Consider the following 14,788-nt stretch of genomic DNA (forward strand, 5'->3'; position numbering starts at 1 on the left):
AGAAGTTATAATCTACAGTGGATGTGCATTCACGGTTCAGACAGTGTATTCTTATCACTTAAGACAGCATTCAGGCGGGGCTATGTCTTCCACATAGCCTACTAAATTAGTAAATAAATGTTGATACGTGATGCTTGTTGGCGTCAATAATTTGAACCATATAGTGAGTGCTACGTTTGGCCTTCTGTTGTCCAATTCAAAAGTTAACCAGTGGAACAAATGTTGTACAAAATCATGTAAATTAAATTGCATTGACTGGTACTTGATTTGTGTTTGATTGAGTTTTGTGTGTTGTATGCAACATCTGAACTTTTTTCGAATTAGGTTTACAATGTCCGGGCTCAATTGGCGATAAGAGAAGCTAGGCTATTCAGTACAGTGCTGGAGCCTGAAAGAGCAGCAGCGGAAGACAGCATCCTAGGCTACATCTTCCCTCATGATTAGGCTATTCAGTGCGGTGCTGGAGCCTGAAATAGGCATTCTCATTATGTATGTAATATGCACCGTTTCCTCCTTCCCATCCACTTACGTTTATATTACAGTATTTCAACACTGACAGACCATCTCATTGAGCCTACCAGTGCTATATTGAACAAACACCAGCAATCCGCTTCCCCGGCGGCCTTTTTATAGCGTTCACGTTTGATTGAGGATCATCTGAAGAGCTGACCGTAGAGAGAGCCCATTGGTGCGTCAGGGGACAAGGGCGCATCAAGTGATTGGTGAGCCTAGCTCAGGAATAGTGGCACTTGAGTTCACAACAAGCACAGCACATCAGAGAGAGAGAGCGAGGAGTAGCCTACCGACATGCTTCACACAGAGCGAGCAGGATGATTTTCTATCACGAATATGGATTTATTTTACCGATCTACTAGGTTTCATTCACTTGCGTGCGCATTGGTGATCTCTGGCGCACTAATTATAGGGATAGATGGTGAGTAAGGGTACTTGTATTATGTATTGTTTGGTTATACCAGTTGATAACTGTTAAATTCTCATTTCGCAGTTTTTTAGAAGACATAGGCTAAAGTATAAAGTTTCATCTGGTGTTTGGGTTTATTGATTTTGCAGGTGTCCTCATTGTGTTGTCACCCTAGTCTGTGTACCCGTCTGTTTAGCTATCATTCCACTCCTTGTCGCTACTTGTCGTGCTAAACAGGTTAAGTTATATAAAATGTTTTGTATAGCGCACCATTACTGCTGCTGCGTTTCTTCTGAAAATAATGCTGATCAGATCATCCAAATTCTCTAATTGAAATATATTAAGGGATCGTCTGAAAGTGTAAATGAATCCATCACAGTAGTAGCCAACAATATCTAATTGAACCAGTGTGATCCATTTCTGTTTTATTTTAATAATAATAGTGTTAATAATAGTCCTATAACCCGCTTATATAGGCATGAAAAAGTATCCATTTACATATAGGATATCTATGTTTTTTAATTGTCCTTACATAAATGTTGCCCTCAGCTGTAAGTGTGTAGGAGATCTTAAAAGTATTGGCATACCTGCCTTTTCTCTGATCAGGGGCATTCTCTACTCTCTAACCCCTGAGCTGCATGTGTCACAACAACTATTGTTAAGTAGCTGATCAGTAGACTGTTGTTTCTGATTAGATATAGTGATTCTAACTGGCATGCCTTGAATTTCAATTGGAAATGTGAGGGGTGACATCACTGCTATCTCCCAGTGTTCATGGCACATTCTGTAAGGAGCTCTGAAGCTAAAAGAGCACACAAAGACAGACCCAACAATGAGGTGCAGCGTAAGCCCCCACAGGGGGTGGGCATATTCTATGTCTCCAATACTCCTAAGAGTGTGTGTGTGTGTGTGTGTTTGAGTCTGTGTGTGAGTCTGTGTGTGAGTCTGTGTGTGTGTGTGTGTGTGTGTGTGTGTGTGTGTGTGTGTGTGTGTGTGTGTGTGTGTGTGTGTGTGTGTGTGTGTGTGTGTGTGTGTGTGTGTGTGCTCGTGCATGCTTGTTCTGTTATCACCACTGAAACAAGCAAACACACCAGCCTGTGTGCGCATCAGTCAGTCTGTGAAAGAGAGGCCGGTCAGATCTCCCCTCCACATGTGCTGCAAAAATGAAAGGGCCTTTCTACAAGAGATAGCACTGAACAAAGAGCTATACCGCCATTAGCATATGAAAGAGGCCTTACATGCTGTGGGAGGGGATGTTTGGTTGGCTGGCACTACGTTTTGAACGCACCATTAGTCAACAGGCTTGTGGTTGAATCTTAAGGTACTGATATGCCTCACAGGAAGACCTCTTGGTCTTATAAAGGGACTGTGGTTTCTTAAATGAATGCCATGCAACAGTTATTATGTCTTCAAAAAAGTATTTCCTGATTAATTGATTGATTAAAAGGCATCTCCGTCAACAACCTGTTGGTGTTGGCAAGGCCAGGATGTGTGTGACTGCACAGTTGGCAGCTTGCGACCTTGACGGTGTGTGTCCCCCAATGGGAGCAGACGTCAGTTCAACGTCTTGTTTTTATTTACATTTTGTTGAGTTGTCAACTAACATGAATTCAACATAAAATCATAAACAAATTTCACAATGTCATTGGATTTAGGTTAAATGTTGGGTGAAAAAAACATTGAATTTCACATTCATTTTTTGTTGTTGGAGTGACATGGTTTCAACCAGTTTTTGCCCAGTGGGGTGTGTGTGTGTGTGTGTGTGTGTGTGTGTGTGTGTGTGTGTGTGTGTGTGTGTGTGTGTGTGTGTGTGTGTGTGTGTGTACTGGTAATGCACACTGGGTGATCCACTGTCTGATCTGCCTTGGATCTACGTACTTCCAGCTGATAGTCCGTGATAGTGGACATATGGCTGGACACCCGATATTCTCCCCCGACCTTCCCCAGCCCACCTGGACACCAACCCCCAACCGGGGCCATGCTGAGATGAGGTCTAGACACTCATAAGCTGCTCTAGTGAAAATCTGGAGGCTCTCTGTGAAATTGATTGACCTTCACAAATGATACTAAGGAGAGAGAGGATGAGTAAGTTGTGCCATTGTCCACCGTGGAAAGTGTGATTGCACCACCACCGTGATTGGTCTGATTTGACCATTTTCACAGTCATTGATTGGTCTGATTTGACCATTTTGACAGTCACTGATTGGTCGGATTTGACCATTTTGACAGTCACTGATTGGTCTGATTTGACCATTTTGACAGTCACTCACCTTTCCAGTCAGAAATTTGACTGATCTGTTCACCTACTTTACCAATACATATCTGTAGTTAGAATGGACTGGAAAGCTAAGATTTTTGGCACAATACATTCCTGTGTAACTTGATGTGATATACCCTTATGGTTGTGTCACCTGCATAACATGGAACTCTGTAAATCCCAAATCTTCAAACGATCGTCATGCAGTGCACACCCACAACATGACAGGCCATTCATCGTTTATTGTCATATCCAGCTTTGAGAAAGGGCCCGCTGGAATGAACCAAAATGAAAACAGGTGTGCACTTCACACCCCTCTGTGTGTTAAATGCTATGGGTCCCTTCTTACATGCATTCCATCCATTACACGGCCTGCCACTGCTGATGATCTGGTTCTGCTGGGGGGTTATGGTAACTTTGGGTTGCCATGTTTGGTGAAATCCTTGTCTTTGATATTATCTGTTGTCGGTCCGTATCCTAGAGCTAGTTTTCTTATTCATCACGTGCTGTTGGCAGTAAGTGCACCCGATTCAGCTGCCCTCCGCGCCATTTTGGGTGGCAGGTAGCCTAGTGATTAGAGCGTTGGACTTGTAACCGAAAGGTTGCAAGATCAAATCCTCAAGCTGACAAGGTAAAACTCTGTAGTTCTGCCCCTGAACAAGGCACTGTTCCTAGGCCGTCATTGAAAATAAGAATTTGTTCTTAACTGACTTGCCTAGTTAAATAAAGGTAAAATAAAACACATTTTTTTAACCATTTCGCGTGTCTAAAGGTACAAACTCTGCCTTCCCGGCGGGCCCGGGGGGAACAAATCAAGTGTACTATATGCCTACCGCTGGCCAATCGGATGGCTCACATTACCGTGTCTGTAGTAACGTAGTAGGTGTAAACGACTGCTACAGCTAAATTGATACTGTGAGATTTCAAAAATGTGAAAACCATGAATAGAGAGAGACTTTCAATGAATACAGCAAAGATCTGCTGTTTTTGTGAGTCAGTTCATGTTTTTTCTCAGCACTATCCACTTTCTATTCAACACTTTTTGTAATTCATAAACTGTGTGTTCTCCCTACTTCCACTTGCGCTACAAATCAAATCAAATGTATTTATATAGCCCTTCTTACATCAGCTGATATCTCAAAGTGCTGTACAGAAACCCAGCCTAAAACCCCAAACAGCAACCAATGCAGGTGTAGAAGCACGGTGGCTAGGAAAAACTCCCTAGAAAGGCCAAAACCTAGGAAGAAACCTAGAGAGGAACCAGGCTCTGAGGGGTGGCCAGTCCTCTTCTGGCTGTGACGGGTGGAGATTATAACAGAACATGGCCAAGATGTTCAAATGTTCATAGATGACCAGCAGGGTCAAATAATAATATTCATAGTAGTTGTCGAGTGTGCTACAGCCAGCACTGCAGCTGAAATGAGTAGGAAAGGGTATCGATTGGTTTGCGTTCTTACTATTAGCCGCATGGATCTTTTTTTAATATCAAGGAATATTTCACGTTCTCCGGTCATAGGAGTAACAGCATGAATTTGTGCATGAGGCAGAAATAATGTGGTGCGACTTGAGTTTTGCCATCGGCTGGAAGATGGTGTCGCTTTTGGGTCAGTGTCAGCGGAGGCAAAGGAGAGCGGAGGGACGTTGAGAGGCGGACATTCAGTCTGCTGCCCTCTCCCTCCGCTGAGACTGACCATCAGATGCAGGCATTCTCCATCAGCCCAGTAAAATAAAAAAAGCGAATGATTTACATTTATACTCACTCAGCTGTGTGTCACAAATAATACAACAGCTAATACCAGTGTGATCATATAGCCTACCTCAAATGTTGAAATATATATATTTTAAATGGTCTGAGAAGAACGACAAAGCATTGGCAGGGCAATTCAAGCAAAGCCAATATGCGGTGAGAATGTTTTGTGCCTGCAGCCTACTGAACAAACCTCATTAGTACAGTACTGTTTTTAATAGGTTCATGTTGCATAGGCTTATGTGTTATTCTTTTTTGAATGGTAGATCTAAGCTTGCATTTTAACTGAGAAAGTGATCTCGACTCAAAAAAGGTTGGTGACCACTGAGCTAAGGGATGAGGAGACGGAAGTGATTAATCTTCATTCTGTTACAGTATCTCTGTCAGGTGTAATGTTTAGGAATGTTCTGTCTCCTTTGGTACCATGTAGGATCTGGTGTTTATCTGGTAACATGTAGGATCTGGTGTTTATTTGGTAATGTAGGATCTGGTGTTTATTTGGTAACATGTAGGATCTGGTGTTTATTTGGTAACGTAGGATCTGGTGTTTATTTGGTAACATGTAGGATCTGGTGAGTGTTTGTTGGTAACATGTATGATCTGGTGTTTGTTTGGTAACATGTAGGATCTGGTGTTTGTTTGGTAACATGTAGGATCTGGTGAGTGTTTGTTTGGTAACATGTCGGATCTGGTGAGTGTTTGTTTGATAACATGTAGGATCTGGTGAGTGTTTGGTAACATGTACGATCTGGTGAGTGTTTGGTAACATGTAGGATCTGGTGTTTGTTTGGTAACATGTTGGATCTGGTGAGTGTTTGGTAACATGTAGGATCTGGTGAGTGTTTGGTAACATGTAGGATCTGGTGAGTGTTTATTTGGTAACATGTAGGATCTGGTGTTTGTTTGGTAACATGTAGGATCTGGTGAGTGTTTGTTTGGTAACATGTAGGATCTGGTGAGTGTTTGTTTGATAACATGTAGGATCTGGTGAGTGTTTGGTAACATGTACGATCTGGTGAGTGTTTGGTAACATGTAGGATCTGGTGTTTGTTTGGTAACATGTTGGATCTGGTGAGTGTTTGGTAACATGTAGGATCTGGTGAGTGTTTATTTGGTAACATGTAGGATCTGGTGAGTGTTTGGTAACATGTAGGATCTGGTGAGTGTTTGGTAACATGTAGGATCTGGTGTTTGTTTGGTAACATGTTGGATCTGGTGAGTGTTTGGTAACATGTAGGATCTGGTGAGTGTTTATTTGGTAACATGTAGGATCTGGTGAGTGTTTGTTTGCTTACTTGAGTTTAGCAGTTTGTCCGATAACAGCAATGTAGCCCCTTTCTGCTTTGGGATGAGTTGTTTATACTGTATGTACAGTCATGGCCAAAAGTTGAGAATTACATAAATATTAATTTCCACAAAGTTTGCTTCTTCAGTGTCTTTAGATATTTTTATCAGATGTTACTATGGAATACTGAAGTATAATTACAAGCATTTCATAAGTGTCAAAGGCTTTTATTGACAATTACATGAAGTTGATGCAAAGAGTCAATATTTGCAGTGTTGACCCTCCTTTTTCAAGACCTCTGCAATCCGCCCTGCCATGGTGTCAATTAACTTCTGGGCCACATCTTGACTGATGGCAGCCCATTCTTGCATAATCAATGCTTGGAGTTTGTCATAATTTGTGGGGTTTTGTTTGTCCACCCACCTCTTGAGGATTGACCACAAGTTCTCAATGGGATTAAGGTCTGGGGAGTTTCCTGGCCATGGACCCAAAATATCGATGTTTTGTTCCCCGAGCCACTTAGTTATCACTTTTGCCTAATGGCAAGGTGCTCCATCATGCTGGAAAAGGCATTGTTCGTCACCAAACTGTTCCCGGATGGTTGGGAGAAGTTGCTCTCGGAGGATGTGTTGATACCATTCTTTATTCATGGCTGTGTTCTTAGGCAAAATTGTGAGTGAGCCCACTCCCTTGGCAGAGAAGCAACCCCACACATGAATGGTCTCAGGGTGCTTTACTGTTGGCATGACACAGGACTGATGATAGCACTTACCTTGTCTTCTCCGGACAAGCTTTTTCCGGATGCCCCAAACAATCGGAAAGGGGATTCATCAGAGAAGATGACTTTACCCCAGTCCTCAGCAGTCCAATCCCTGTCCCTTTTGCAGAATATCAGTCTGTCCCTGATGTTTTTCTTAGAGAGAAGTGGCTTCTTTGCTGCCCTTCTTGACACCTCCAAAAGTCTTCGCCTCACTGTGCGTGCAGATGCACTCACACCTGCCTGCTGCCATTCCTGAACAAGCGCTGTACTGGTGGTGCCCCGATCCCGCAGCTGAATCAACTTTAGGAGATGGTCCTGGCGCTTGCTGGACTTTCTTGGGAACCCTGAAGCCTTCTTCACAACAATTGAACCACTCTCCTTGAAGTTCTTGATGATCCGATAAATGGTTGATTTAGGTGCAATCTTACTGGCAGGAATATCCTTGCCTGTGAAGCCCTTTTTGTACAAAGCGATGATGACGGCACGTGTTTCCTTGCAGGTAACCATGGTTGACAGAGGAAGAACAATGATTCCAAGCACCACCCCCCTTTTGAAGCTTCCAGTCTGTTATTCGAACTCAATCAGCATGACAGAGTGATCTCCAGCCTTGTCCTCGTCAACACTCACACCTGTGTTAACGAGAGAATCATGATGTCAGCTGGTCCTTTTGTGGCAGGGCTGAAATGCAGTGGAAATGTTTTTGTGGGATTCAGTTCATTTGCATGGCAAAGAGGGACTTTGCAATTAATTGTAATTCATTTGATCACTCTTCATAACATTCTGGATGATATGCAAATTGCCATCATACAAACTGAGGCAGCAGACTTTGTGAAAAGATATTTGTGTCATTCTCAAAACCTTTGGCCACGACTGTAGGAGTTAAATAAAGAACAAGCTCAAAATGGTTTTATAACATAATTTATCCCAGAATGACCTCTACCCGATCCCATCTTTATCACCTAGATGCCTGACACACACACGCACGCATGCAGGAAAGCAAAAGGGGGATACCTTGTCAGTTGTACAACTGAATGCATTCAACTGAAATGTGAAGGACCCACACATGCACACACAAAAACACACACCCTACCCTCTCTGTGTACCTCTGGAATCCCTATAACCGCAGAGCTCACTGCCCAGGGGAACTCCTCTCCAGCTCATCCACAACACCGAGGTCATCCCACCTATTAACACTGAACCTTTCTCTCTCTCGTGCACATCTACAGCAGTTTCCATTCACCCATGGCTTTGTGTGTCGACCTGGCTGTTACTTGTTAAACTTCTATTCTTGTGATAATTGAAGTAGTGTGTGATACTGTAGGAGAAGTTATGTGCCATGTGTGACTTGTCTGGATCTCATCATATGTGGGAACTCCTTCAAGACTGTTGGAAAAGCATTCCAGGTCAAGCTGGTTGAGAGAATGCCAAGAGTGTGCAAAGCTGTCATCAAGGCAAAGGGTGGCTATTTTGAAGAATCTAAAATATGAAATGTATTTTCATTTGTTTAACACATTTTTGGTTACTACATGATTCCATATGTGTTATTTCATAGTTTTGATGTCTTCACTATTATTCGACAATGTAGAACATTTGAAAAATAAAGAAAAACCCTTCAATGAGTAGGTGTGTCCAAACTTTTGACTGGTACTGTATGCCATGTGTGACTTGTCTGTATCCATCTCATTAGAAATCCATTATCAGGAATAAATTATTGTACAGTCCACATCTTACATTGTGTGCCTGTACAGTAGGAGGTCATATCTTCCATCCCCAGTATGTGTACTAACCTACCTCTCTCAGATGAGTGTTTACTGGTTGAAATGGGTGCTATAGAATATACTCTACGTCCTCCTGGAGAGCTACTGGGTGTGAAGGCTTTTGCTCCATCCCTACTGTAACACACCTGAGGTACCGTAAAAATGATCTCTCCAGGAGAAGGATTGGCCATCCTTGATCTGATCTACAGTGTAAATGATACCAGTTCATCAATGGACGTTCTATATCCCAGTAAGCCAGGCATTAGGAGGAGCCATTCGGTTAATTCCTCTCTCCCGTGGTAGACGTGTTGGACAAACACGTGAATGGATTAATCCACTAATTAGTATGGGCGGCAACATGTTTACAGCCAAACTAATGAACAGAACAGCAACATAGCTGTGATTGGCAGGCGTTGTGTCATTAATCTCTGCAGTGCTGTGCGATTAAATAGATGTACAGCAGCACCGAGGCCGTACTAGGAATGAATGCATTGATAAATTACTGACTTCTGTCCGCCTGCTGTCGCCATGGCGATAGAGAGACTGCAGAAACAGAACCGTGGAATTAGTTGCCATGGAGGCCAGCTGTGATGCTTTGTGAGGCTATTAAAGTTGCAAAACATCCTTGTACCGGAGATGAGAATGGGGAGCGAGGAGGCCTGTTTTCATAGGAGAGAGAACCTTTTGTGTCATATGCTATAGGACACAATTGCTCTGTGTGACAATGCAAAACTTGACTCATTGTAACACACTGCTGAGAGAATAAAATACATTAGTAGACATATGAATCCCTTTTAGTTCATCCTCACTAGTACATTTTTTAGTGGTACTGACATTTGTACGACAATGTAAAAGAGACAGAGAATGTATGAAAGACACCTTGAGAATAATATACAGTATATCAGAATAAGTCTGCTGTGACATATTTCAATTTCCCCCTGAAGATCAATTGCTATTAGTTGAATCAGACATTTTAGTGCACGTCCGGAACTAAAGCCTGCACACCTTTGGCCCTCCGGGTCTGGAATGTTCCACCCATGTGCTATAACAGAAACACACATAATGACAGAATATGGAGAATGAACAGAGCGCATCTTCAAGACCCAAAATGTATTAAATACTTAACTGAAAAAATAAAGGCCTTTACCATTACAAATGCAGACATAGAGGACAGAGAAAAGCTGACCCTCAACATAATTTGGGATGCTTTTAAGGTCTACATTAGGGGAATGGTAATATCATACTCTGCTAAAATTAAATCTGAGTTAAAAAATGTAATTCAAGAAAAATATAAATAAATCCCTATCTTAGAAAAAGCCCTAAAAATCTTTACAAGGTAAAGAAGAAAATACAATTTCAGAACTTAAGTAGGAATATGATATTTTACTCTTGAAGAGAGCCAACAACTACAGGTTAAGTAAGGGATAAACAGCGATATTCTGTACATTACCTTGGAAATAATGGACGATTCAGCAGAGTTCATTTTTCCAAGGTAATGTACAGAATGGAAGCCTTTATCTCGTTTATACCACAATTGCCAAGGAAAAATAATAACAATACTAAAGCACACATTTACCAGTAGAAATAACATTATTTTGTTGAAATTTAAATTTATATAAGATAATTCATACTTAGTCATCTTTTGGTTGCTAGAGACGCGACCCAGTCGTTGGTATTTTATGTTTCGTTGCTATGCTCGTTCATTCTTTATGTCCCTTGTTTGCTAGCTAGCCATCTAGCTACGGCTAACACAGCCACGACCTCTGCAGCCAGAATAACAGCAAAGTAGCTGCATTTGCGTTTGTTTAGCTATTTTCTATTGACATTCATTTGGATACGTCCATAACAATGACCTGATGATGCCCGATTTTGCCTGGCATAGCTAGAAAAGTTAGCCTTCTCGTCAGGATACTCGACAATGTTCATTACGGGGAGATGGAATTGCACGTCAAACACTAGGCTAGAAGCTAGCTAAACAGTTTGTTGCTAGCAAACCTGCCAATATGACAACCAAATGAAAACAGCTTTGTCAAATTAGAAACATGTGGGAGGATTTGATAGCATACAAATAATAACTCATGATCGACAGCAATCCTTTAAGTGAACCACAAAAAATATTAAATACTTAGTATGTTTAACAACAAACGACAAATATATAAAGATAACTTTATCCCATTACTCAACAATATGAAAGCAGATCTAACTAAATATGGAAATAATTGTTTGAATGTTAAAAGACGAGACAGAGGCGTTGATGCGAGTAACCAGTCTTGTTCAGTACATTACAATACATCCGGGAATCTCAAGCACACCGGTAAAAACACTGGAGTTGCAGTAATTAACATTTACCAACAGATGGCATCACTGTGCATTTTACACCCATAACAATAATCTTCCCATAAATGTTACCGGTAGAATAAACTTCTTCAGAATGGAATGGCTCCCAAAGTTGTTAATTTTTCGGTAGTACTAACTACTCCACCAAAGACATTCTTTAAAAAAGTATACTCAGCCATAACAGACCTCATATGGGCAAATAAAACTCATAGAGTAAATAGAAAAGTTTTACATCTCCCTAAATCTGAGGATAGTTTTAAACTTCCAGATTTGATATGCATCAACTTGCCACACAAGGTTTTTACTTGCGACATATAGTTAAATGCACTAAAGAGGAACAATGGGAACGTATTGAAGATGTGCATGCTCATCCCCAGAATATTGTCTCATATTTGTTTTCAGAGGATAGAGCTAAGAGGATTAACAACTCTATAGTTAAGAACACTATAACAATATGGACGAAAATGACACAAATTCTACAAGAACCAAAATCACTCCCTAAAAACACACCCCAATGGAACAATGTTGGATAGCTTTTCAGAATTCACTGATGAATTGGCCCACATGGGCATAGAAACCGTAAATGATGTGGTAACAGGAAATACAAATATTTCCATGTCAGAATTAAAAAGCGGGTTGGACTGACCAATGTAGACATTTTCAATATATGCAACTTAAAACTTTTATATCATGAAATCTTGACCTGTAAGCAATGCTGAGGGAATCCTATTTGACTCAGAAAAATAAACACATATGATAGGTAAGATGTACAAAACTTTGCAAAGAGCATATCTAACTGACAATGTCTTAGAAAAAAATATAAACTATTAGAATCAAGACTTAAACATAACTGATATAGATGGAGGGAGTGTTGGAACATAACATGAAATTACAGTTAACAAAAATGTATGCTTAATCCAGTATAAACTAATGTATAGAATGTATTATACAAGAGACAAAATTATACAGCACAACAGCAGAGTCATATCTTAAGTGTAAAATGAGTTATGGGTGGATGAATCAAATATATTCTTATTTAAATATTGGAAAGGTGTGGGCTACAGAGAAAAATAGAACAGTGCAATTTGTGGCATAGAGTGCTACAAGCACTGGAAAGTTCAAGAGGATGAAGGATGAGGGGGAGTGTGCTTGTGAGACATACAGTGGATTTAAAAAGTCTACACACCCCTGTTAAAATGCCAGGTTTTTGTGATGTAAAATAATGAGACAAAGATAAATCATGTCAGAACTTTTTCCACCTTTAATGTGACCTATAACGTGAACAATTCAATTGAAAAACAAACTGAAATCTTTGAGGGGGAAAAATTAAAAATAAAAACTCACAATAACCTGGTTGCATAAGTGTTCACACCCTTAAACTAATACTTTGTTGAAGCACCTTTTGATTTTATTACAGCACTCAGTCTTTTTGGGTAGGAGTCTATTAGCATGGCACATCTTGATGTGGCAATATTTGCCCACTCTTCTTTGCAAAAGAGCTCCAAATCTGTCAGATTGCGAGGACATCTCCTGTGCACAGCCCTCTTCAGATCACCCCAGAGATGTTCAATTGGATTCAGGTCTGGGCTCTGGCTGGGCCATTCGAAAATGTTAATCTTCTTCTGGTGAAGCCATGCTTTCGTGGATTTGGATGTGTGCTTTGGGTCGTTGTGGTGCTGAAAGGTGAACTTCCTCTTCATCTTCAGCTTTCTAACAGACGCCTGAAGGTTTTGTGCCAAAATTGCCTGGTATTTGGAACTGTTCATAATTCCCTCCACCCTGACTAAGGCCCCTGTTCCAGCTGAAGAAAAACAGCCCCGAAGCATGATGCTGCCACCACCATGCTTCACTGTGGGTATGGTGTTCTTTGGATGATGTACAGTGTTGTTTTTGCGCCAAACATACCTTTTGGAATTATGGCCAAAAAGTTCAACCTTGGTTTCATCAGACCATAACACATTTTCCCAATTGCTTTTGGGGGACTTGATGTTTGTTTTTGCAAACTTCAGCCGGGCTTGGATGTTTTTCATTGTAAGAAAAGGCTTCCGTCTTGCCACCCTACCCAATAGCCCATTCATATGAAGAATACGGGAGATTGTTGTCACATGTAGCACACAACCAGTACTTGCCAGAAATTCCTGCAGTTCCTTTAATGTTGCTGTAGGCCTCTTGGAAGCCTCCCTGACCAGTTTTCTCGTCTTTTCATACATTTTGGAGGGACGTCCAGTTCTTGGTAATGTCTCTGTGGTGCCATATTTTCTCCACTTGATAATGACTGTCTTCACTGTGTTCCATGGTATATGTAATGCTTTGGAAATTCTTTTGTACCCTTCTCCTGACTGATATCTTTCAACAATGAGATCCCTCTGATGCTTTGGAAGCTCTCTGCGGACCATGGCTTTTGCTCTGAGATGCAACTAAGAAAATGTCAGGAAAATCCTACTAGAACAGCTGAACTTTATTTGTGATTAATCAGAGTCACTTTAAATGATGGCAGGTGTGTAATGACTTCTATTTAACATGAGTTTGAATGTGATTGGTTAATTCTGAACACAGCCACAGTTATAAGAGGGTGTGCACACTTATGCAACCAGGTTATTGTAAGGTTTTTATTTTTCATTTTTCCCCCTCGAAGATTTCAGTTTGTTTTTCAATTGAATTGTAGGTCACAACCTGTCTGGGATAGGGGGCAGTATTTTCACGGCCGGATAAAAAACGTACCCGATTTAAACTGGTTACTACTCTTGCCCAGAAACGAGAATATGCATATTATTAGTAGATTTGGATAGGAAACACTCTGAAGTTTCTAAAACTGTTTGAATGGTGTCTGTGAGTATAACAGAACTCATATGGCAGGCAAAAACCTGAGAAGATTCCAAGCTGGAAGTGTCCTTTCTGCGAATTTGTAGTCCTTCTGTTGCTTGTCTATCGAAACTACAGTATCTGAGCTGTTACGTGACACTTTCTAAGGCTTCCATTGGCTCTCTAAAGCCTTCAGAAACCGGATTGACGCATCTCCTGTCTCTGGGCAGATAACAGCAGCACAGTTTGTCAGTGGACTGCCTGGTGACAGAGAGATTGGAGATGCGCGGTCACGAGACCTCGCCATTTTTTCTCTTCCTTTTTGAATGAATACAGCATTGTCCGGTTGGAATATTATCGCTATTTTACGAGAAAAATATTATAAAATTTGATTTTAAACAGCGTTTGACATGCTTCTAAGTACGTTAATGGAACAATTTGAAAATTTTTGTCTGGAAATGCACTCGCGCGTTAACCTTTGGATAGTGACCTGAACCCACGAACAAAACGGGGATATTTGGACATAACTATGGATTATTTAGAACAAAAACAACATTTGTTGTGGAAGTAGCAGTCCTGGGAGTGCATTCTGACGAAGAACAGCAAAGGTAATACCATTTTTCTAATAGTAATTCTGAGTTTAGTGAGCCCCGAAGTTGGAGGGTGTCTGAATAGCTAGCCTGTGATGGCTGAGCTATGTACTCAGAATATTGCAAAATGTGCTTTCCCCGAAAAGCTATTTTAAGATCTGACATAGCGATTGCATAAAAGAGTTCTGTATCTATAATTCTTAAAATAATTGTTATGTATTTTGTCAACGTTTATGATGAGTAATTTAGTAAATTCACCGGAAGTTTTGGGTGGGAATGCTCGTTCTGAACATCACATGCTAATGTAAAAAGCTGTTTTTTGATATAAATG

At 40.9% G+C, this 14,788-nt stretch overlaps 1 protein-coding gene across 1 annotated transcript in view; it reads left to right on the forward strand.

Annotated features, from left to right (window-relative positions):
• The first annotated feature begins 693 nt into the window (after positions 1-693).
• crb1 (crumbs cell polarity complex component 1) overlaps positions 694-14,788 on the forward strand; it is a 57,872-nt gene continuing 43,777 nt past the window's right edge. Inside the window, exon 1 of the mRNA XM_029708086.1 lies at positions 694-934. Within this exon, the coding sequence (XP_029563946.1) occupies positions 850-934 (85 nt within the window). The 5' untranslated portion in view covers positions 694-849. The remainder of the gene's footprint in view (positions 935-14,788) is intronic.

The sequence above is a fragment of the Salmo trutta genome, chromosome 22 (assembly GCF_901001165.1).
Source record: "Salmo trutta chromosome 22, fSalTru1.1, whole genome shotgun sequence".
In the NCBI taxonomy this organism is placed as follows: Eukaryota; Metazoa; Chordata; class Actinopteri; order Salmoniformes; family Salmonidae; genus Salmo; species Salmo trutta.